Source organism: Leucoraja erinacea, chromosome 2 (genome assembly GCF_028641065.1).
Source record: "Leucoraja erinacea ecotype New England chromosome 2, Leri_hhj_1, whole genome shotgun sequence".
Classification (NCBI taxonomy): Eukaryota; Metazoa; Chordata; class Chondrichthyes; order Rajiformes; family Rajidae; genus Leucoraja; species Leucoraja erinaceus.
Genome location: NC_073378.1, coordinates 40,314,575 through 40,340,678, shown reverse-complemented (window position 1 = coordinate 40,340,678; position 26,104 = coordinate 40,314,575). Strand labels below are relative to the sequence as shown.

Here is a 26,104-nt window from a genome sequence, read left to right as displayed (position 1 = left end):
CCACTAGCATTCCTTCCTCTAGCCCCACAATTCGCAACTGCAATACTTTTGTCTCGGTCTTTTTTTAATCTCTAGCCTATGTCCAACCATCTGCCTATCATAATCCTCCCTCTCCTGTATCCATATTAGTTGCCAAGGCTTTGCCCTGCCCCTCCTCTCTTCCAGCATTTTCCCTCCCCCCCCCCCCCCCCCCACCACAATCAGTCTGAAGAAGGGTCCCGATGCCTACCGTCACATATCCATAGATGCTGACTGACCCACTGAGTTATTCCAGCACTTTGTCTTCTACCATCTTCCCGTCTCCTACTGCCAAGCTAATTTTAGATCCAATTTGAAACTAGTCCTGGATCCCATGGGGCCCTAACCTTTTGACTTTCATGTGAGACCTTACAACATGTCCCTCATCAATGCACTTTATTTCCTCAGTTCAGTTTAGAGATATAGCGCAGAAACAGGAACTTCGCCCCATCATGTCTGCACCGACCAGCGACCCCCCACACATTAAAACTAACCTATACACACTAGGGACAATTTGACATTTCTACATTTATACCAAGACAATTAACCTACAAACCTTGGAGTCTTTGGAGCGTGGGAGAAAACCAAAGATCTCGGCGAAAACCCACGCAGGTCACGGGGAGAACGTACAAACTCCATAAAGATGAGCACCCGTAGTCAGGATTGAACCCGGGTCTCTGGTGCTGCAAGGCAGTAGTTTTACCGCTATACCACCATGCCACTTATATTGGTCTGACAAGTTTTACTCATGACAAAGCTATGCTGGCTAACTCTGATCAGTCCCTGCATTTCCAAACAATCCTTAATCCTGTTCCTCTGAATTGTTTTCAATAATTTCTCTGTTAATGCTGTTAGGCTCCTGGGTCTGTAATTGCCAGGCTTTTCCCTGGTGCCCTTCTTGAAAAGGGGGACCACATTTGCCATCCTTCAGTTCAGGCTGGTTCTCTGGATGCTTTCAAGAGAGTTAGATAGAGCTCTTAGGGATAGCGGAGTTAAGGGATTTGGAGAGGAGGCAGGAACGGGGTACAGATTGTGGATGATCAGCCATGATCACATTGAATGGCGGTGCTGGCTCAAAGGGCCAAATAGCCTACTCCTGCACCTATTGTCTATTGTCTACCTGTCACCTCCCTTGAGACCAGTGGAGATTTAAAAAAAAAATCTCAGTTAAAATTCCAACAATCCCTTCACTTGCGTCCCGTAGCAGCCTAGGATAAATCTCATATGGTTCTAGTGATTTGCAGTCAGCTAAAGTATCAAGTGCCTATTTATGGACAACAAGGCTAGAATTTCACTTTCTTCTTAGCTGAGTACTCCAACTGCAAATGAAAACACAAAGAACTCCAGATGTTGGAATCTTGAGTAAAAGGCAATGTGTTGGAGAAACGCAACAAGTCAGGCAGCATCTACAGAGGGAATGGATGGGCAACGTTTTGGGTCGAGAACCTTCTTCAGCACGAGTCAAAGTCTGTTTCCTTAGGGAATACCAATTAAAGTTATTCACCTTGGGTCTCATCGATACTTTGTGGCTCCATGCACAGATTGCCCATGTTGCCTCTAATGGGCATTACTCTCTCTATGGAATGCTCACAAGCCAGAAATAAGAACCGAAGATGTGAGGCAGGTTTGAATAGTTGCAGATTATGAATAGTTGCAGATTATGAATTAGAAACCTAAAATTGGAGTATCCAACTTCTTACCATTGGGAGGTTGTGAGTTACCCAAGCAAAATATGAGGAATATTATAAATTAACCATTTTGTTTTTGGTATTTTTATTGGGAATAATTCTGAATTTCAATATCAAACAGAATAAGAAATATGATGCCAGGATTCAATATTGAAGAGTTAAAAAGCTTTATTTTTTATTTTTAACATTTCAATAATCAGCTTGTATGCTGACTATAAACCATTTAAAATACCTTGGTTACTGCACAAATTGTATGGAATATGAAGTCACTTTGCCTTTGTAGTGAAGTCACTTTACCTTACCACATATATTAAATATTGTTTTAGTATACATGCATACTTTACTTATTTAAACTCAACAAGAAACATTTAATAAAAGGAATGATATCCAGAACAAAAGATGTTTTACACAAAGACAAATGTACTTTCCACGTACATATATCACAATAATCAATTGGGAGTTCTATTCATTTGTACTATGGAGTTATTGTTGATCTCCCACTGCATGCATTAATCCTTTAGTTGTTGACTTATCTTCCATGGCATTAGTACTAAGAGCAGGATCCATTTTATATTTTGACTTCCATTCCCAACCTCTTCGAATTCTACACAATCTTTTTGCAAGACATGGGAACAGAAATATAGTTTTGCACAGCAAAACTATAACAGGCAAAAAAACTGCAATTATAAATGTTGGCGGTGTATACCAGATGAAGTACTTGAGCTCCACCCATTTTCTCCAAGCATACACCAGTGCATGAAGAGTACAGAGGAGTAACGCGCAATATCCCATCTTTGACTGTAACACAGACATGGTATAAATATGTTAATGTTTTTGCTTAATGATAATACCTCTCATTCATATCAAAAGTGAACCTCATCCATTTGCCACATAAAGGCATGTACAAAATAACTGCTTCTCCAAGGAGAACTATATCGGGAACAAATGAGAAGCTTCTCCAATTATTATCTAAATGTATTTATTACTAGTCTATATTATTAAATCTTTGAAGTTATGTAAGTTTCATCCAAAACTTTGTTCATAGTCATTTGAGCTGTTGGAAATTTATGGACATTAGTTAATTCGATGGGTGTTTAAATAAGTCCATGTGATGATATCTAGAAGGGCATTGTTTGCGTACTACCGGGAGAACCCTCTACCTACATTCAATTACCATATATGATGTTAGCCCATGGATAGCCTGGGTATCCATAATCCTGCTTCATCAGCTTCAGGAGATTCACAGATGTTGCTTAACTAAAATCTCCTTCTGATCTTCTATAGCCTGAGGGGAGGAAACGTTGTGTCTCCCATTTTGCTAGAACTGTACGTTTTTTTGTTTCCTCTGGGTATGTGAATACTCAGGAAATGACAATTACAATACAATACAATACTATAGAATATAAGACCTTCCCATGGTAGACTCATATGATTATGGGTGAAATAATCGATGACATGCCCTCACTCCATGGTGATGATCTCTAATAAATGCATGCACACCATTTTATATTTGTCAAATAAGTACCTGTATGCATTGGAATTCTCTCCAATTCAATGAGTTCTTGACAGAAGGAACTGAAGTCGCAGCCAAAACAGAAAGAAGTGCGAGACCCAAAATTCCCAAGGAAACATAAATTTCCATTCTCCATACATCATCTTCAATCCAGGCATTTTCCTTGTTTTCTTTTACCTATTATAACAATATGCAAATAATTATTTAAAATGCATATCAATATGCCTTATTTAGATATAATGTTAATAGTTCTGCTGCAAATGGAAGTTCCCTGTTCAATCCAAATATGTTGTTTGGTGAAACTCTATAAACAGTGCTATTATTAAATCCATGCTTTATTTTTAAAGGGCTACTCCCATCATAAATCCAATGACATATGCCATGAAATCAGGAACTAATGTTACTTGACTAGAGACGAGTGATAAATGCTCAAATCTGAATACAAATCCAGAAAGGCGGTGAAAACAATGCTTTAAAAACAAACTAAATGGGAGTTCAATGCATTATTCTACAAATTCTACAGTTTCTAATGCTTATCAAATTGTGTGTCTGCTATTTGCATTTCTACAGAATTTCTGGTATTGTTCACTTAGTTTATAAATTTGAAGCAGCTACTTCAATTGAACGTTTCTCAAATAGTCACTGGGCAACGTTCAACATGGTTCCTCCTGAACTTCCAGTTGCAAGTAAGAAAATATCTGCGATCAGTCAAATTCTATTAAGAATGGGAATGTTGTGGGGTGAGGTGTGCTGGGGGGGGGTAATTATTTCAAATTTCAAAAGTTTATCAAGGACCAGATAGCATAATGGAGTGAAATTATCAATCAAACAAAAATGAAGGAACCAGTAGATCAATATTTATTCCCATCCAAGTGAACAAATAGGAAAACACCTAAAAAGTAAGGTGCTTGCTTAAAAGGGATCTTGATTGAGATTATCAGTGACCTCGGTCAATGGCATATCAGGCTGAAGACACACATTTATGTTCCTAAATACTTTATGAGGAAGTAACCAGGAAGTAAGGAGCTGAAGGTACACAAAAAAGCTGGAGAGAAAACTCAGTGGGTGCAGCAGCATCTATGGAGCGAAGGAAATAGGCAACGTTTCGGGCCGAAACTTCCTTCTTCAGACTGATCGGGGGGGGGGGGGGGGGGGGGGGGGGACAAGAAAGGAAAAAGGAGGAGGAGCCCGAAGGCTGGGGGATGGGAGGAGACAGCAGGGGGACTGAGGAAGGGGAGGAGATAGCAAGGACTAACAAAATTGGGAGAATTCGATGTTCATGCCCCCAGGATGCAGACTCCCCTAGTGGAATATGAGGTGCTGTTCCTCCAATTTCCGGTGCTGCTCGCTGTGGCCATGGAGGAGACCCAGGACAGAGAGGTCGGAGACTGAGTGGGAGGGGGAGTTGAAGTGCTGAGCCACCGGGAGGTCAGCTTGGTTATTGCGGACTGAGCGGACGTGTTCGGCGAAACGATCGCCCAACCTCCGCTTGGTCTCACCGATATAGATCTGCTGACATCTAGAGCAGCGGATGCAATAGATGAGGTTGGAGGAGATGCAGGTAAACCTCTGTCGCACCTGGAACGACTGCTTGGGTCCTTGAACGGAGTCGAGGGGGAGGTAAAGGGACAAGTGTTGCATCTCTTGCGGTTGCAAGGGAAAGTGCCCGGGGAGGGGGTGGTACGAGATGGAAGGGAAGAATTGACAAGGGAGTTATGGAGGGAGCGGTCTTTGCGGAAGGCAGATATGGGGGGAGATGGGAAGATGTGGCGAGTGGTGGGGTCACGTTGGAGGTGGCTCTCTCCGCAACTCCTTGGTTCACTCGTCCCTTCTCACCCAAACCACCCCCTTCCCTTTTTCCTGCAACTGCTAGAAATGTAACACACGTCCCTATACTTCCTCCCTCACCTCCATCCAGGAATGCCAGCAGTTTTTTCTAGGAGAGACAGAGGTTCACATGCACCTCGTCTAACCTCCTCTACTGCATCTGGTGTCCCAATATGGCCTCCTGTACATCGGCAAGACCAAGCACAAGACTTGGCAACCATTTCGCTGATCACTTGCGCTCGGTTCATCAAGGCCTAATGGACCTCTCAGTCGCTAACCATTTCAACTCCCGTGCCCATTCCCATACTGTCGTGGGCCTCTTCCATCGTCAGAATGAGGGAAACTAGAGGAACAACACCTCATGTTACACGGGTAGCTTACAACCCCATTGTATGAACATTGAATTCTCCAATTTTAACTGATCCCCCCCCCCCTCCCCCTCCTCTCATTCTCCTCCCTTCCCTCTCCAGGGCCACACCTGTAATTCAACTGAATTCTCCCCCCGACCCCCCACATTCCCCACCCCCCGCTACTTTCCCCTGGCTTCACAATCTGCAACACTTACATCTATCTCACACCTTTTCTTCAATCTCTGGCCTTTATTCCAACCAACCATTTGCCAAAAAAAAGTACTTGCTTGCCATGTGTTGCCCTGCCTCTGCCCTTTTCCAGCATTTCTCTCCCCTTCTACAATGAAGAAGGGTCTGGACCCGGAACGTCACCTTTCCAATGTTCTTCAGGGATGCTGCCTGATCTGCGCAGTTAAGCCCCTGTCCCACTTGCGTGTTCGTGGTCGCGTTGAGGCGCGACGATCCCGCGAAGTCGTGCGCGACTTCATGCATCCGCAGAGCTGTCTGGAGCGCCTGACGTCATTTGAAGATGGACACAAAATGCTGGAGTAACTCAGCGGGACCGGCAGCATCTCTGGAGAGAAGCAATGGGTGACGTTTCGGGTTGAGACCCTTCTTCAGTCTGAAAGAAAGGTCTTGACCCAAAACGTCACCCATTGCTTCTCTCTAGAGATGCTGCCGGTCCCGCTGAGTTACTCCTGCATTTTGTGTCTATCTTCAATTTTCTTGGCCCCGCTCTGGGAGTAGAAGTGGGGTGGATCCGGACCGCAACGGCCGTGAGCCCTAGGTCAAGCTCGGCGATCGTTTGCCTGCTTCTGCTGCTGTTGGAGGTGAGACGTTGCGTCATGCCAGGGTCTTGGGCCTGTCCCATTTTGGCCGTCAGTTACGCGACAGGACCATGGCGCGTGAAGATTTTGTTCGCTACAAAATTTCTGGGCGCTGCGCGATACCGCGCACAACTACATACCCCTCCGCGCTTCTCAATGGGACCGGCCCCGCGCGGCCACATGATGCCCGTGCGCCTCAATTAGGCCGACGAGGTCGCGTAATTTGCGTGCCAAGGACACGCAAGTGGGACAGGGCCTTTACTCTTGCACTTAGTGTCCTTTTGTTTAACCATATACCTTCCTTTTACATACAAAAAGTAATCCTCCGTCAGTTTCGCCACCTCCAACGTGACCCCACCACTCGCCACATCTTCCCATCTCCCCCCATATCTGCCTTTCGCAAAGACCGCTCCCTCCATAACTCCCTTGTCAATTCTTCCCTTCCCTCTCGTACCACCCCCTCCCCGGGCACTTTCCCTTGCAACCACAAGAGATGCAACACTTGTCCCTTTACCTCCCCCCTCGACTCCGTTCAAGGACCCAAGCAATCGTTCCAGGTGCGACAGAGGTTTACCTGCATGTCTTCCAACCTCATCTATTGCGTCCGCTGCTCTAGATGTCAGCAGATCTATATCGGTGAGACCAAGTTAGTCCTTGCTGTCTCCTCCCCTTCCTCAGCCCCCCTGCTGTCTCCTCCCATCCCCCAGCCTTCGGGCTCCTCCTCCTTTTCCCTTTCTTGTCCCCGCCCATCCCCGCCCCCGATCAGTCTGAAGAAGGGTTTCGGCCCGAAACGTTGCCTATTTCCTTCGCTCCATAGATGCTGCTGCACCCGCTGAGTTTATCCAGCTTTTTTGTGTAACCTACCTTCCTTTTACATTTGACTCCCAATGTGAAACACCTCACACTTGCTCAGATTACATCTGCCATTTCTTTGCCCATTTCTGTAGTTGATCTACATCCCATTGTATGCTTTGAAATCCTTCCTCACTGTCCACAACTCTAGCAATTCTGGTGTCACCTGCAAACTTACCAACTAAGCCATCTACATTCATGTCTAAGTCATTTATATACTTCACAAGCGGCAGACTTCCCAGAACACATCCTTGCTGAACTCCACGTCACAGATGTTCAATCACAGCAATATCCTTCCAACACAACCGCATGGCTGTTATGAGTAAACCAGTTTGAATCCATACAACTGAATCACTATGAATCCCATGTATCTTATTTTTCTGGTCAGCTGACCAAGGGAGCCTCTATCAAATGCCTTATTAAAATCCACGCAGACAACATTCTACCCTCATCAATCACTTTCCTCACCTCCTCAAAACCCTGTCATCTTAAAACTAGTTTTTGAAACTTTCACTCGAGGAAATGTTTCTGACCGTTTATCCTAAACCTAAAGCTACTACTTTTTGGGAACTATGGATCCTTTTGTACATCAATACCATTAAGGATCTTTCCAATAACTGTATACTTTCCCCTTACATTTGACCTCTCAAAGTGCCACACCTCACACTTGTCTGGATTAAACTCCATTTGCCATTGTGCTGCCCAGATCTGTAATTGATCTATATCCTGCTATATCCTTTATCAGCCTTCTTCACCATCTGCAACTCCACCAATTTTGTGTTGGTCTTCAAATTTACTAACTAACCTATTTACATTTTCTTCAAAGTTATTTATATACAGACACTCCCTGACTTACATAAGGATTGCATCCAAGGAACCCTTATGAAAGTCCAGATGTTACAAAAGGCAGAAAAAAAAGTGATGTTGCGCACGCATAAATTTACTGTACAATGCTGAGACCACATGGGAGTTCCAATGTAGAGACCACATGGGAGCATCCACAAGAACAGTTGACTGACCTGCAGAAATGGCCACATGCTCAGTAGCTTACTACTACCGAGACACATAACTCAGAAATAAAGAATCATTAAATAAGTGGAGGTTATGTTAGTTACCTATTACGTAAGTCAGGGAGTGCCTGTATTTATCAAACAATAGAAGTCCTTGCAGAGACTTCCAGTCAGAATAACATCTTGCTACCATTACTCACTGTCATCTATGAGCAAGCCAGTTCTGACTCCAAACTACCAAGACACTGTGAATCTCACTTGAATAGCACTTCCTTAAATGGCTTTACACAGAAAATGAATTATTATGAATGAAACCAAAGGAATCTGGATGGAAGATTAAGTTTAAAAAGTTTAAGGGAGACAAACAAGATTTCTGTTTTGGCCGAGAGGACACGAGTCAGGCAGCATGGTTTTGTAGCATTTACAATTCATTGCCTGAGGTGATGTCTTCACCAAGAGATTAGCACTGCTAACAGAGACAATAAGATCGTTTTGGCATGTAATAAGAAGCAGAGTGTAAATTTCAGATTAGAATCAAACATCATCCCACCCACTATCTGTGGAAGAATGTGTGGTTATATGTTTCTCATCAATCATCCCAGAACCCACACAGTTAAAGCTAAAAAACAATTTGTTTTCATCAATTTCCATGGGAGCAGGCCATGTGGTTTTGTTGATGTAATCAGAGATAGCAAGTTGATAAAAAGAGTAACCAACAAAATACTACTATTAAACTATGAATGCACATTTTAAATTTGTCGAGTGCAATTTGTTTATTTTTATTTTTTTAATGAATATGAAATATCTAAAGGATTAAAAAAAAAAAGTAAACAAATTACACTCAACAAATTTAAAATGTGCATTTGGTTAACCAATGTTCATAACCACATAAATCATTAGGTGTTAATCCAGGAATAGACCCACCACAACCAGTTTGTATGATTATGTGTAGGAAATGCAATTAAGCGTTTGTTTGATCATTTGGGTAATGGACATCAACAAGTCAATGGAATAAAACAATAGGCAATAGGTGCAGGAGTAAGCCATTCGGCCCTTCGAGCCAACACCACCATTCAATGTGATCATGGCTGATCATCCATAATCAGTACCCCATTCCTGCCTTCTCCCCATATCCCTGACTACGCTATCTTTAAGAGCTCTATCTAACTCTTTCTTGAAAGCATCCAGAGAATTGGCCTCCACTGCCTTCTGAGGCAAAGAATTCCACAGATTCACGACTCTCTGGGTGAAAAGGTTTTTCCTCATCTCCGTTCTAAATGGCCTACCCCTTATTCTTAAACTGTGACCCCTGGTTCTGCACTCCCCCAACATCAGGACCATGTTTCCTGCCTCCAGCATGTCTAATCCCTTAATAACAGGCTAGGTGCAGGAAGATTATTCCCGATGTTGGGGAAGTCCAGAACAAGGGGTCACAGTTTAAGGATAAGGGGGAAGTCTTTTAGGACTGAGATGAAAAAATCATTTTTTACACAGAGAGTGGTGAATCTGTGGAATTCTCTGCCACAGAAGGTAGTTGAGGCCAGTTCATTGGCTATATTTGAGAGGGAGTTAGATGTGACCCTTGTGGCTAAAGGGATCAGGGGGAATGGAGAGAAGGCAGGTACAGGATACTGAGATGGATGATCAGCCATGACCATATTGAATGGCGGTGCAGGCTCGAAGGGCCGAATGGCCTACTCCTGCACCTATTTTCTATGTTTCTATAATCTTATACGTTTCAAAAGATCCCCTCTAATCCTTCTAAATTCCAGTGTATACAAGACAATTATGATAAAGAATTGAAACATTATTATTGAAGCAAATACACAACAAGATTGATTACTGGAACCAAAATGTGTAACACACGTGGGAAAATGCTTTAGGTAGCATGATGTGGATGGCAGTTTAGTGCAATGATCCCTTTTACAAGTGATACAATATTGCACATGAGGCCCAAGGCATTGTGTACAATAGAATAGGCCCTATATATATTGAAACCTGCACAAAGGGCCTTTTATCTGCAGGTTCCTGTTATTGCACAGATCATGGAGGAAGTAAGGTCACCAGCATAATGAGGGTGTAGGGGACGAGATGTATGAAAGATAATTTGGAGGGTGGATCACGAGTAAAGGGATAAAGTAGCACAGGAGTGGGGAGATGATCAGAGAGTGGAGAGAATGGGTTGGTCTGTGAGATATTGGGCAAGGGTGAGGTGTGACATGCGTTTTCATAGGATTTGTAAGGGAGAGGCTTGAGGAGTATGTGTGCTCAGGAAAACAGCTGGAGACAAGGGAGTAAATGTGATTAAGAAGATGCTCAATGCTGCTGAAAACTTTGAGAGTATAGATTGGGAATTGGGAGAAACAGGTGGGTGGCACTGATGACTAACAATATTATTTAAACAAATCACTTAGGTGTGAAAAGATGGATGCCTCAAACCTCCCAGAAGCAGCTCAGATAACATATAACATAGAACAGTACATCACAGTAACAGGACCTTCGGCCCACAATATCTGTGCCAAATACGATGCCAAAACCAACTCTTATGGAGGTATACATAATCATTATCCCTCCATTCCTGCAGATTTATGTGCCCATCCAAAATGCCACTATTATATCTGCCTCCACCACCATCCCCAGCAGCACATTTCAGCCACTCGCCACCCACTGTGTAAAAAATCTGCCACGCACTTCTTTAAACTTTGCTCCTCTCAACTTGAAGCTAAGGTCATATTCACTTTAAATAATGCCGAAAATACTTAACCTCTCCAGATAAGACCTATTTTCATGTGTGAAACCTGTCCTATTTGTGAGCCTCAACTCACTGAATTATTTTGTGTAAGTAACTTCAAAACATGCATTGCTCTCCAATCTATGTTATCCTACACATGGATGGTCTGAATAAAATAAAATGCAGGAATGAACTATTGGTGGAATTAACCCAGTAGAGTTCATCGAAAATTTCCATTGCACCAAACACAAAAAAAACATGTCACACAATAGAATTTCTAGGTCAATGTTCTTTCGCATTTGGATCATCAGCTGAAATCTAGTTTGTGTTGATCAGAATAAACCACATTATGATTAATGCTGCTGTATGAAATGACTGAATAATTATGATCTCTAATAGATTAAACTTTATAATGTCCATAATAGGTACGAACAGGCAACATCATTTCTACAACTAGTATTAGCGATGTTACAATTCCTACCTTCAGCGGCGCTGCAGTTCTGCCACTGGCCGTGTGCACGACTTTGGCGCCTTTGAGGGGGGGGGGGGGGGGACGGGATTAAAATGCCGTTTTGTACTGCCTATCGGAGGCGGACTTCCTCGGGCTGCTAGCTGCTGCAGAAAAATCGATCCGCCTCCCGTTCGCGCTATACATCCAAAGTTTAATTTAAAATAAAAAAAATTGCTGGACAATTCAGTATTTGGATTAAAATAAAAAGCTACTTCGAACGCCGTCAATGCCTAAAACGTGATGGATCACAAGAACGGGATAAAACAAAGTGTAAGTCGTATATTTTACATATAATCTTGCTTCTTGGGATGGGTTTAATCTAATCTAATGTTGCGAAAATGTGATTTGGGCCCCATACGAACCGGCAGTGTTTTTCCTGCCGATATGAGGTTCAAATTCATCAAAAATCCAACGTTCCAATCGATCGCGTTCCAGAAGCAAGATGATTAATATGCCCATTTTATTTTGAGATAAGCCATCTAAATTGTCTATATTTTGTGTTATTCTCTCTCCCCATGATCATTATTTTAAAACTAAATAATCACAACAGTTTGAGCCACATGTATTGTGCAAAAAACAATAATTTGATTATATTTTGGGTGGATGTTTCGAGATTAATTTATGGGAATTAAATATTAAATTCCTTCCATCTGGGATATAAATACATGGCAGTGAGATTTAAAAATCATGTTATATTGAGAATTCTTGTGTGAATAGGATTAGTTTGTTATTTGGATATTTGGATAAAAATATCCTTTTCTTAAGAAATGGAATCTACAGGACATTGGTAATGGGAAAGTAGTGGGCATAAAGGCATGTCATGTGTGGTTTGATGAGCAAACACTTGTAGTTTGTAATGCCAAAATTGAAAAGTTGAGGAAAAATAAGTTGCTTATTGGTTACAATCTGAGGAGTATGATGATGTTACTGATTATGCTATGCCAATGCACCAGCTAGCAACTGATCTTCTCCATAAAGACTTGGTCTATTGCTAGAATTTGTAATTTATTTACCTATCTGTTACCGACTTACAGCATATAATACAATAATATTAAAGTTCTGATCTTGAGAATATCACATTTTAGAATTTTCAAGGCAGTCTGGGTATTTATTTCTATTTCCGTCACAACGGTCAATTTTTTAATTAGCTACAATTAGGTAATTAACTAATTATATGCTTTAATTTCAGGTCATCCAAGTAAGATGTTTTATATTCGTTTCAGAATGCTTCAATCTATAACTGAAAATTTCATTCAGTTCTCTTAATTTTTAAGAAAGTTATGAGCTTTTGACTGTCCTCGATCACAGCTTTTATGTTAAGTCAATGGAAAAGCAATTTCCACAAGATGCTAATTTCCGAGAATGAAAATGGCCATAGCTTTTTTAATGCTGAAGATATGAAAGTGAATTAGGTGTCAAATGAAACTTATTTTTATGCTTTAACTAATGAGATAAATTGCAGACTTGATTTTTAAAATCTAAAAATTTTGTAACATTGCTACTAGTATGTGAACAAAAAGTATGCCTTATGTGGTTTCTTTGTTTGAATGAACTGACATTATATATATTTTTGATGTTAAACTGCCAGTCCAAAGAACATTCCATTCCCTGGGAAAGAATCAGCCTTCACTTTTATGGGCATTAACAAAGCTGCAGCTTTTAACAATTTAAACATCCTGATGTTCCAGTAGCTCTTACCTGCTGATAAGCCCAGTTCAGTAATTTATACCTATACGATCTTCTCATGGGATAGCACAGACTGAAGAATGCATGTAGAACAGCATAAAAAAAGCTGAGCAGTCCAAGTTGTTTCCGTGCTAACATCCAGCGAGCTAACCATTGAGGAAATCGTCTGTACTTTGTACCAAAATAGAGTTGGAAGATGGCTGCCAGAATTCCTGGCAAATAAACTAAAGCCAAAAGTATAATCGCAACAACTGGCAGAACTTTGTTCATGACCAAAATTGGAATTTTGTAAAATACATTTTTGTTTTCTGTCATGTAGGGATAAATGATATCCCTGAGTAAAGTGTAAACAAATACAACTATTGACATGCCCCCAGCTAGCTTAGCAGGAAAATGCCAGTGAGGGAAAAGCTCCAGTTGTCCATCCAGATGTGATGGATATTCAAGGTTATCAAAGGGAAGATGATTTGGTGTTGCCAAATTTCCTGTTGGCATTCTGGAATTCTGCAAAACAAATGAGTTAGAATCAGTGAACTAATAGAATAATGTGGTTGACAAACAAATAGGTTCACAGCTATAATATCCCATTCACTTTCTCCAGATCAAAAGGGTAGCTGATGGGACTCGTATAGGCCCAAGCCACGTCTGTCTTTTTGTGGGATATGTGGAACAGACTTTGTTTCAGTTTTACTCAGGTTCACTTCACCAAGGCGTCTTCTGATACTTCGTAAACCATGCATTGATGCTGCTCCTTCATCAGTACCAAACTCAAAAACGGCAAATTTTCTGCTGCCAATTTTCACCCTACATTTACCTTCACATGGTTTACTATTGACTTTTCTCCTTCCTTTCTCTGTCTCTGTATCCATCTCTGGGGGAATATTTCCGACCAACATCTACTACAAGCCCACAGACTGCCACAGCTATTCCTCTTCCCTGCCTGTCTCCTCCCAGTGTTCCTCTTCATTCTCTCATGACAGATTTCCTCATCCCCATCACATTTATTTTATTGATGGGATTTTTTCCAATAGGTGGCTCTGAAATTTCCTCCACTCCTGCTCTGAGCAGGATTTTCAACCATACATGCTATTTGCAGGCTGCTCGTGCAGATAAGGTCATAAGTAGTAAGAACAGAATTAGGCCCATCTATTTCTGCCTTAAAATGATGATGCATGCATGCGACGCCTGCTTGAAGATTACTTCAGTTTCATTTAAAGGAGTCCTGCCTGAGCAGGTAAAAGCACAATCCACCCACACTTCTACAGAGCTCAACCCTTGCTTAAACAATGCCAATCCCAAGTTGTGACCCATTAACCTCCGAGTCACATATCCCTGACATGTGGATCTGTCTCATCTCCAGCTACGAACCATCTCCCACCTGCAAGGTGATCTCTGCCAGATGATCCTCAGTCAAATGCGTCTCACAATCTTCCAACCCAACTAGTCTCCTGGTGCTGGACTAACCACTATTCCTTCATTCTTGGGTTGACCTCCACTTCCAATCCTTTCTTAACCTAAAACATGGACAATTCAGCAGACCACCAAGCCTTGGGTGTCCGAGAAGAGTCTTGGAAGCTATGGACATCTGCTGCTCCTGGTTGCAAGCAGTTGTATTGCTCCTACCCATTTAACCTGTTCGCCTCATCCATCTCCACTGCTAGGATGAGGCCAAATGCAAATTAGAGGACCAGCCTCAGAAGCCATCTCTGGTTACCCTTTAGATGGTGGTGGCAGTGAGTTGTTTCCTTGCACTCCTGCTGTCTTCGAGGTAAAGTTAGTGACAACGTGCAGGGAGTTCCAGGAGATAATAAATGACCAGCAATATATTTCCAAGTGAGATTGAAGGCGACTAGGAGGGATAGGCTTTGTTTATTTTTCTAGGCAGAAGTAATCATAATTCTGGGAGGTGGCACAGTGGTGAAACAACCCTGATTGGACTGATCCAGGATGGGGTGGAATCTGCCTACAGACAGGAAGTGACACAGCTGGCATCCGGGTGCCACCTCAAAGGTAGGAGTTTCTCGACTATCGTAGGCAACTCTTTCGCCTCCCCAGCTAGCCTCTGCTGTGGGGTTCCACAAGGTTCCATCCTTGGCCCCATTCTCATCTCCCTGTATATGCTCCCCTTAGGCCAAGTCGTTGAAAGGCACGGCATTTCCTTCCATTGCTACGGAGACGATATACACATTAGCTCCCCCTGAAGCCCAAACACCAATCAAACCTGCTTAACCTTACCCGCTGCCTCGAGGATATAAAGTGCTGGAAGGCCCAGAACTTCCTCCAACTAAATGAGAGTAAGTCTGAGGTCATCCTTCTCGGCCCCTCATACTCAAACAAAATGATAGCAGGCAGCCTTGGAAGCCTTACCCCACTACTCAAACCTCACGTCAAAAACCTCGGCGTGATATTTGACTCCGAAATTTGACAAACAAGCCAATGCCGTGGTAAAAGCTAGCTTCTTTCAGCTTCGGACGATAGCTAAAATAAAACAATTCCTCCACTTTGATGACCTCGAAAAGATCATCCACACATTTATCTCCTCCCGCCTCGATTACTGCAACTCTCTTTACACTGGCATCAGCCAATCTTCCCTGTCCCGCCTGCAACTGGTCCAAAACACCGCAGCGATTTCAACAACAACTCCGACCCCCGACGCATGTGGCAAGACATCCAGGCCATCACGGACTACAGACCCTCCAACATCACCTCCACATCCAGCGACGCCTCCTTCCTTGAGGAGCTGAATCACTTCTATGGCCGCTTCGACAGGGACAATCTAGAGACAGCCATCAAGGCTGTGCTACCTGCCGATCACCAACCCCTCACACTCACCCCCTACGACGTGTACGTGGCACTGAGTAGGACTAATGCACGTAAAGCTGCTGGCCCTGACGGCATCCCCGGGCGCGTGCTCAGGGCCTGTGCTGCACAGCTGACAGACGTCTGGACTGACATCTTCAACCTGTCACTTGCCCAAGCAGTTGTCCCCACTTGCCTTAAAACCACCTCCATCGTGCCAGTGCCAAAACACTCCACTGCGGCAAGCCTCAACGACTTCCGCCCAGTTGCACTTACCCCCATCATCACCAAGTGCTTCGAGAGGCTGGTCCTGGCACACCTCAAAAGCTGCCTACCCCCCACACTGGATCCCTATCAGTTTGCCTACCGCAAGAACAGGAGTACGGAGGATGCCATCTCTACGGCACTTCACTCCGCCCTCTCCCACCTCGACAACAGAGACACTTACGTAAGAATGCTGTTCATCGATTACAGCTCAGCATTCAACACCATTATTCCATCAAAACTGATCACCAAACTCGGTAACCTGGGCATCGACCCCTCCCTCTGCAACTGGATACTGGACTTTCTAACCAACAGACCCCAGTCTGTGAGGTTAGACCAGCACACCTCTTCAACCCTCACCCTGAACACCGGCGTTCCACAGGGCTGTGTGCTGAGCCCCCTCCTATACTCCCTCTTCACCTATGACTGCACACCTGTACATGGTACTAACACCATCATCAAATATGCAGATGATACAACGGTGATTGGCCTCATCAGCAACAACGATGAGCTGGCCTACAGGGAGGAGGTCCAGCACTTAGCAGCATGGTGCGCTGACAACAACCTGGCCCTTAACTCCAAGAAGACCAAGGAGCTCATTGTAGACTTCAGGAAGTCCAGAGGCGGCACGCACACCCCCATCCACATTAACGGGACGGAGGTGGAACGTGTTTCTAGCTTCAGGTTCCTGGGAGTCAACATCTCCGATGACCTCTCTTGGACCCACAATACCTCTACTCTGATCAAGAAGGCTCATCAGCGTCTCTTCTTCCTGAGGAGACTGAAGAAGGTCCATCTGTCTCCTCAGATCCTGGTGAACTTCTACCGCTGCACCATCGAGAGCATCCTTACCAACTGCATCACAGTATGGTATGGCAACTGCTCTGTCTCCGACCGGAAGGCATTGCAGAGGGTGGTGAAAATTGCCCAACGCATCACCGGTTCCTCGCTCCCCTCCATTGAGTCTGTCCAAAGCAAGCGCTGTCTGCGGAGGGCGCTCAGCATCGCCAAGGACTGCTCTCACCCCAACCATGGACTGTTTACCCTCCTACCATCCGGGAGGCGCTACAGGTCTCTCCGTTGCCGAACCAGCAGGTCGAGGAACAGCTTCTTTCCGGCGGCTGTCACTCTACTCAACCACGTACCTCGGTGACTGCCAATCACCCCCCCCCCCCCCCCCGGACACTTATTATTATTTATTCAAATCGTTTGCTATGTCGCTCTTCAAGGGAGATGCTAAATGCATTTCGTTGTCTCTGTACTGTACACTGACAATGACAATTAAAATTGAATCTGAATCTGAATCTGAGCGAGACTCTTGACGGGCACCCGAAAAAGGGACCACATCACCCCGATCCTGGCCTCTCTCCACTGGCTCCCTGTGCGGTTCCGTATACATTTCAGGACTCTCCTCCATGTCTACAAAGCCCTCAATGGGCTTGCCCCCACCTACATTAAAAGTCTTCTCACCCACCACTCCACCTCCAGGTCCCTCAGATCGGCCGACTTGGGGCAGCTGAATATCCCACGGTCTAGGCATAAGCTTAGGGGCGACCGGGCCTTTGTGGTTGCAGCTCCTAGACTGTGGAACAGCATCCCCTTTCCCATCAGAACTGCCCCCTCCATCGACTCCTTTAAATCAAGACTAAAAACTTATCTATACTCCCAAGCCTTTCCTGACGTCCACTGAGCGAGGGCTGTATGTATATATGTATGTAGTTTGTTTGGTTATACTATTCTTATAACAAATGTAAAGCACTTTGCCAATGCGAGTTGTTTTTTAAATGTGCTATATAAATAAATGTGACTTGACTTGACCGCAAGAACCTGGATCTCAATGGTCTTAAGACGGTGGAATTGAATGTAGCCTTTAGGAGAGCTCCCCCTCCCTTCCCCCCCCACTCATCATCAACAACAGTCACATCTGTGGAGTTATTTAAGTTGCTTGGAACCATCATCTCCAGGGACCTTAAATGGGAGGCCACCATCGACTCCACAATCAAAAAGGTCCAACAGAGGATGTACTTCCTGCGGCAGCTGAGAAAACACATTCTGCCACAGGCAATGATGGTCCAGTTTTATATGGCCACCATAGAGTGTCCTCACTTTCTCCATCATGGTCTGATTAGGCTCAGTCATCAAGCATGACATCCGGAGGCTGCAGCGCATCGTTCGATCAGCCGAGAAGGTTGTTGGCTGCAACCTTCCCCCCATCGATGAACTGTACACTGCAAGGGCCAGGAAGGGAGAGGGTAAGATCATCGCTGACCCCTCACACCCTGGCCACAAACTCTTTGAAGCATTTCCCTCTGGAAGGCAACTCTGGACTGTCAAAACTGCCACAACCAGACATAAAAACAGCTTTTTTTTTCACGAGCTGTAACTCTACTCCACAGTCAAAAGACTGTAGCCTCCTTGTACTCTGGTATTTTATTTAATTCTTCACATGTTTAAATTATAATATTTTATTTTTAACTGTCTACTGTATATCATGTTGTTACTTGCGAGCAAAGCACCGAGGCAAATTCCTTGTATGTTTACATATTTGGCTAAAAAAAGTATTAATTAATTAATTCATTCATTCATTACAATTAATCCAGAGGCCTGGGCTAACAAATCCTATCACTGAGATACAAGTCTAGAATTTGGAACACCAACAATTAGTGTTGGTGATAATGATCACATAAACTGCTGGACTGTTATGTCATGTGACCTTTAAAAGCCACTCAGCTGTACCATTACAGCTACATTGACACCAATAGAGTAAAAAGGACTTTAAAAAATTGAACACAAATTAAGGCAGTGTGACTTCCCACTTGAAAACATTAAGGCTAAGGGTGTTTGACAGTTAAAACATTACATCATTAAAATCCACATCAACTCAAATGTACTGGAGAGCTGTTGGGGTAGTTACTACATCTGCCTGTCCTCACATTGGTTCCAATACTGAATCGATTGCAGGGGTACTAATATACTAAAGCTGTGCAGCAGCAGGGCAATTCTGGCAGTAGCATGTTTAATGCATATTTTTTCAGGATCTGGAACGGCCTGTATTTATTTCCCATCCCCAAGTATCCTTGAAGCAACTGTCTAGTCAGCCTGTTTCAGAAGGCATTTAAGATCAAACCATGCATTTATTTGAGTCTGGAGTCACATGTTGACCAAATGGGGTAGAACTTGTAGATTTTCTTCCTGAACAACATTAAGTAAGTTTATTGGCCTTGTATTCACATCCAGGAATGTGCCTTGGTGCTCCGCCCACAAGTAACAGCATGACACACAGTGACAGTTACGAATGACTCAGAAAACATTAAACATTAATAATAATAAAACATTAATGATGAAACACCATTGATCAATCATGTGAAGCAACAAAATACCAGAACAAAGGGAGCCTACAGATTTTTGGCTGTTGAGTAGAGCAACTACTCATGGATAATAACTGTTTTTATGTCTGGCTGTGGCAGCTTTGACAGTCTGGAGTTGCCGTCCAGAGGGAAGTGATTCAAAGAGTTTGTGGCCAGGGTAAGAGGGGTCAGAGATGATCTTGCCCGCTCGCTTCCTGGCCCTTGCAGTGTACAGTTCGTCAATGGAGGGAAGGTTACAACCAATAACTTTTTCTGCTGATCGGACGATTCGCTGCAGCCTCTAGATGTCGTGCTTGGTGGCTGAGCCAAACCAGACCATGATGGAGAAGGCGAGGACAGACTCGAATTGGACCATCCTTGCCTGTGGCAGATTGTGCTTCCTCAGCTGTCGCAGGAAGTACATCCTCTGTTGTGCCTTTTTGACTGTGTGGAGTCAATGGTAGTCCCCCACTTAAGGTCCTTGGAGACGATGGTTCCCAGGAAATTAAAGGACTCCACAGATGTGACTGTGGTGTTGTTGATGATGAGTGGGGTGAGGGGAAGGGGAGCTCTCCTAAAGTCTACAATCAATTCCACTGTCTTAAGAGCATTGACCTCTAGGTTGTTACGACGGCACCAGGAGGCCAGCTGTGGCACATACGAGTATTTAATGACAGCCCTGGTCGTTTTGTGATCAAAGTATTTATTTTCTTACTGACAGATTATTAACTGAACTTAATGGCCCTACCATTCACTGTGAAGAATCTTCCCTGGCTTGACTGCAACACATCACATTTATTCACAGCCATGATCATATTGAATGGCGGTGCAGGCTTGAAGGGCCAAATGGCCTACTCCTGCACCTATTTTCTATGTTTCTATCTGCATTAAACTCCATTAGCCATTCTTCAGCACACCTGCCCAACATATAGATCCTGCTGTGATTTTTGATAACCATCTTCACAATCAGAGATACCGTTCATTTCAGCGCCTAGCGGAGCTGGTCCTTACCCTCAATAACTTCACGTTCGACTCCTCCCATTTCCTCCAAATACAAGGCATAGCTATGGGCACACGCATGGGCCCCAGCTATGCCTGCCTATTTGTAGGTTACGTCGAGCAATCCTTGTTCAATACATACCAGGGCCCCATCCCCGACCTCTACCTCCGCTACATCGACGACTGCTTTGGTGCCACCTCCTGCACCCGCACACAACTGACTGACTTCATCCACTTCACCACTAACTTCCATCCGGCACTCAAATACACCTGGACCATTTCCGACACTTCCCTACCATTCCTTGACCTCACTATCTCCATTGCAGGTGATAGACTTCTGACCGACATCCACTATAAACCCACTGACTCCCATGGCTATCTGGACTACACTTCTTCCCACCCTGCTTCCTGTAAGGACTCCATCCCCTACTCCCAATTCCTCCGTCTACGCCGCATCTGCTCCACGGATGAGGCGTTCCACACCAGGACATCTGAAATGTCCTCATTATTCAGGGAACGGGGGTTCCCCTCCTCCACCATAAATGAGGCTCGCACCAGGGTCTCTTCCATACCCCGCAACACTGCTCTCTCTCCCCATCCCCCCACTCGCAACAAGGGCCGAGTCCCCCTAGTCCTCACCTTTCACCCCACCAGCCGTCACATACAAAAAGTAATCCTCCGTCAGTTTCGCCACCTCCAACGTGACCCCACCACTCGCCACATCTTCCCATCTCCCCCCATATCTGCCTTCCGCAAAGACCGCTCCCTCCATAACTCCCTTGTCAATTCTTTCCTTCCCTCTCTTACCACCCCCTCCCCGGGCACTTTCCCTTGCAACCGCAAGAGATGCAACACTTGTCCCTTTACCTCCCCCCTCGACTCCGTTCAAGGACCCATGCAATCGTTCCAGGTGCGACAGAGGTTTACCTGCATCTCTTCCAACCTCATCTATTGCGTCCGCTGCTCTAGATGTCAGCAGATCTATATCGGTGAGACCAAGCGGAGGTTGGGCGATCGTTTCGTCGAACACCTCCGCTCGGTCCGCAATAACCAAGCTGACCTCCCGGTGGCTGAGCACTTCAACTCCCCCTCCCACTCCGTCTCCGACCTCTCTGTCCTGGGTCTCCTCCATGGCCACAGCGAGCAGCACCGGAAATTGGAGGAACAGCACCTCATATTCCGTTTGGGGAGTCTGCATCCTGGGGGCATGAACATCGAATTCTCCCAATTTTGTTAGTCCTTGCTGTCTCCTCCCCTTCCTCAGCCCCCCTGCTGTCTCCTCCCATCCCCCAGCCTTCGGGCTCCTCCTCCTTTTCCCTTTCTTGTCCCCGCCCACCCCCGCCCCCGATCAGTCTGAAGAAGGGTTTCGGCCCGAAACGTTGCCTATTTCCTTCGCTCCATAGATGCTGCTGCACCCGCTGAGTTTCTCCAGCTTTTTTGTGTAACCCCCGCTCATTTCAGTGTCATCTGCAAATTTACTAATCCTGCCTTGCACATTTTCATCCAAACACCACAACAGCAATGGGCCCAGCACCATACTGAAGCATACAATTAGTCACAGGCCTCCAGTCGGATAACAAACTTTCACCATCACCCTCTGTCTCCTTCCATTAAGCCAATTTTTTTATCCCGTCTGCCAGCTCTCCTTGGACTCTATGCACTCTAACCTTTCAGAGCCACCTACCATGTGGAACCATCAAATGCCTTGCTGAAGTACATAGAGATAATGTCTATGGCTTTGCCCTCATCAAACATTTTGGGTACTTCTTCAAAAAACTCAAATTCCTAAGACACGATCTCCTCTGTACAAAACCATGCTGACCCTGTCTATCCAAATGTATATATATCTTACCCCCCAGAATCCTCTCCAGTAACTTGCCTGCCACAGATGTTATGCTCACTCGTCCCAGGCTTTTCCAGGCAGGCCTTTTTAGTGATGCAACGTTATCCACCCTCCAGTACCTCATTTGTGTCTAATGATGATTCATATATCTCAGCCCGTACCCCTACAATTCATTCTTTGGTTTCCCACAGTTGTCTCAGATATATCTGGGAGATTTATCTACCTTCATACACCTTAAGAGGTCTAGTGTATACGTACTGCTCTCGAGGCATCTCCATTAACTCTCTTCTTCAGTATTCATGTCTTTCTCCGTGGTAAAATCAGAGGAGAAATACTCATTGAGGACTTTGCCCATCTCCTGAAGTTCCACCCAGAGATGCCTACATTGGTTTGTGAGTGGCTCTCTTGCTACTCTACTTACCCACTTTTTCTTAACGTACATAAAATCATTGGATTCTCCTTGACATTATCTGCGTTATTTTCCTGACCCGAGCCTTAATTTATTTCATCATTCAAGCTTCCTTGCTACCACCTGCTTTGCCCTTTACTCTAACAGAAACATGCATGCCTTGAACTCAAAACATCACACTTTCAAAACAATCCCACTTTCTGGACATCCATTTGCCTTCAAACATCCTACTCCAACCAACTTTAGCAAGTTTATGTCTAATAGAATCTGAAGGAAAGAGAGAGACTGCACACCTCAGAAGGTATGGGGCAAGAGCAACAGAGGGGGAGGTTATGTTTCCCCTGGATGGTGTGTTCTGATCAACCCCTGAGGATAAGGGATTGGCCAACGGAGTGAGATTCAGGATAAGTTGTTGGCCATTCAGAACAGAGAAGGAAGTTCTTTATCTGGGTAATGCTGAATCTCCGGATTTCTTTACTATGGAAGGTTGTAGAGCAGAAATAATTGGGGGGTATTTAAAATGGCAGTGAACAAACATTAAAAAGATTGGTTAATTGTGGGCACAGAAAGAGAGATATGGCCTGGGGTAGATCACCCATGATCATTTTGAATGGTGGGGCAAGGTTGAGGGGTCAATGACTTAGTCCTGCTTCTAATTTATTTTGTTCTTCGGACAAGTTTTAGATATTAAGGAAATCAGAGGATATAGTCTTAATTCAGGAAAGTGGCAATGAGGTAAACAATCAACTCTTGTTCTATTGAGTGACAGAACAAATATGTGGTTGCAGCCCAAGGCTCCCTATGTAATTAAGGAAGTGCTTTTGATCAAGAAAGTGCAGTGAAATCTTACCAGATTGATTTCTGGAATAGTGTGTTAGCGTGTTAGTTAAACGCAAAGAGAATATAGTCTATAATCTCTCAGGTTTAGAAGAACGATACTCTAAAAATCTCCTTTAGGCTACAATTGAAGTATTATGTGCTGTTCTGGTTGCCCCATTATAGGAAGGATAGGGGCGGCACAGTGGCACAACAGTAGAGTTACTGCCTCACAGTGCCAGAGGCCCGTGTTCGATCCTGACTATGGGTGCTGTCTATAGGGAGTTTGTACATTCTCTCGTGACCTTGTGTGTTTTCACCAGGTGCTCCGGTTTCATCCCACTCTCCAAAGATGTACAGGTTACAGGTTAATTTGGCTTCGGTAAAAATTGTAAATTGTCCAGAGTGTGTAGGATAGTGCTAGTGTACGGGGATCGCTGGTCGGTGTGGACTGGTTGGGCCAGAGGACTTGTTTCCATACTGTATCTCTAAACTAAACTAAAAAAATATGGACATTCTGGAGAAGTTTCAGAAGAGGTTTACCAGAATGCTTTCTAGATTAGGGTGTATTAGTTACAAGGAGAAGTTGGACAAACTTAGATTGTTTTCTCTGGAATGCTCGAAGTATATAAAATTAAGAGAAGCAGAGATAGGTAGATGGTCAGAACCTTTTTCCCAGACTAGAGGGCATAACTTTAAGATGAGAGGGGCAAAGTTTAAAGGAGATAACCAGGACAAGGTTTTTACATGGAGGGTGATGTGCAGCCAAGGATGGTGCTCGAGGCAGATATTATAGTAGTGTTTAGGAGGCTCTTAACATGGATATGTAGAGAATAGAAGTATATGGATCATGTGCAGGCAGAGGAGATTAGTTTATCTTGGCATCATTTTCGGCCCTGACATTGTGTGCCAATAAGCCTGTTCCAGTGCTATACATTTCTATGTTCTATGAAATATATACAATTCTTGCATGCTTGACAGGCAGAGAATTCCAGAGTTTCAGCATCCCTTGGTTGAAGAAATTAATTTTCTTCTTTGACTGTTCTCCAGATGCTTGCATTATTATTCTTATTTTTACTGTTCTTAATATCCTGCATTAATCCCATATCCTTGGATTCTCTTAATATCTAAAAATCTAACAGTCTCTGCCTTGACACAGTAGAAGATGCAAAGAAGGGATGCGAAGGATTCCAGGGTATCACCACCTTCTGATTGTTTAAAGGCAATCGAGTGAGCACCAGCCTATAGGTCTCTTCAACACGGCTAGCCACAGCCAGCATTGGGTTGAGTTTGAGTTTAGTTTATTATCACTTGTACTGAGGTACAGTGAAATTGGAAAGATATGGAGATTTGAGAAATTGCAGAAGAGAATGCTCTCTGGATTATGGAGCATTAACTACAAGGACAAGTTGAACAAACTAAGAGGAAAAGGTTTTGTTGTGTGCTAACCAGTCAGCGGAAATACAACACCTGATTACCATCAAGCCATTGGTTATTTTGTTTATGTAAATAATTACATCTTATTTTTGAAAATTAAGAATGATGATAATCGGACAAAAAAACAAAATTAAATTCTTACGTTCAATACATTTCAGAATGAGATGTCAAACCACAGTAACATAGCATGAAAATATTTGCTAAACTTCCAGTAAACCTTACTTCTGAATAAAAATAGTTATGTGCTATTTTACCATTCTTATGTCATCTGCTCCACTTGTAGACAACTCCATTGTACACATTTCATCTCCGTTATTGCCAGCAGGACAAGCACTCTCAACATCCATTGGGGAGCCCACGTTAGTACCTGGAAAAATCAACAAAAGTATGTGCAGTATCGCAGGTCCTCGCACAAATTCAAACTAGAATCAACGTTTAAAGCCTCTGATTTTCTTTAAACATGTGATATAAGTGGCCGCGCAAATATAACATTAAAACAAACTAGAGCTGGAGATATTTTACAGTGAGATGAAATTGGATTGTCAATGGAAACTAATGTAACTAACACCAGCCGAACCATTCGCGCCCAGTTTCCTGTCTGTGGGGCTAACTCGCAGCTCTACCCTTCTAAACTCTCCCCAAGCGCAGGCGAGCGTCGCTGTGCGGCGAAAGGTAGCATAGTGTAACAGGGAGAGTCAATCAGAGCTACCAACTTGTTGCCCCGCGTTTCCCAAATTGTTGTCAGACCCTATCAGCCAGGTGGTTGCGACAACCCAAACGCAAGGCACTGCTGACCAGTTCCCGAGTTCCCTTGCCTGGCTTGAAACATACCGTAGAGTGTGTGTGTGTGTGGTGTTCATCCGATTCCCCGTCACTCACTTATCCAAACTCCACCCTCCTACACCTTGATTGGCTCAGACATTCTGTCAATAGTATCCACCCTAGAAGACACTCTTGCTCATTCAGGGTTGACAGTGCAAATTACAACACAGCAGTCCACAGCAAGACTTTCCTGCACTGGAGTATGTGGCCGTTGGAGACTGCAAATATCAACACACTTCCTTTAACATAGGAACGCGTTATTCAAAAAATGTGCCGGAGCCCGATCGTCCAGAAAGTCGCGATATAAATGCAAACCTATTTTTTCCACCTGGTGGAGGAAGGAATTAATAGTCCT

At 44.0% G+C, this 26,104-nt stretch overlaps 1 protein-coding gene across 3 annotated transcripts; it reads right to left on the bottom strand.

Moving 5' to 3' along the window:
• Positions 1-1,856: 1,856 nt before the first annotated feature.
• On the bottom strand, positions 1,857-25,798 carry LOC129709134 (metalloreductase STEAP1-like). 3 transcript variants are annotated; one of them, XM_055655287.1, is made up of 5 exons: positions 25,759-25,798; positions 25,182-25,294; positions 13,026-13,517; positions 3,232-3,396; positions 1,857-2,504 (listed from the first exon to the last, which is right to left on the bottom strand). In XM_055655287.1, exons 2-5 carry the CDS (start codon positions 25,272-25,274, stop codon positions 2,190-2,192), a joined length of 1,065 nt encoding a protein of 354 aa, XP_055511262.1. In that variant the 5' UTR covers positions 25,275-25,294; positions 25,759-25,798; the 3' UTR covers positions 1,857-2,189. The 3 variants fall into 3 exon arrangements, with proteins under 3 accessions (XP_055511262.1, XP_055511245.1, XP_055511253.1); XM_055655270.1 differs by having other exon boundaries at positions 25,641-25,765; XM_055655278.1 differs by lacking the exon at positions 25,759-25,798 and having other exon boundaries at positions 25,182-25,749.
• Positions 25,799-26,104: the final 306 nt, after the last annotated feature.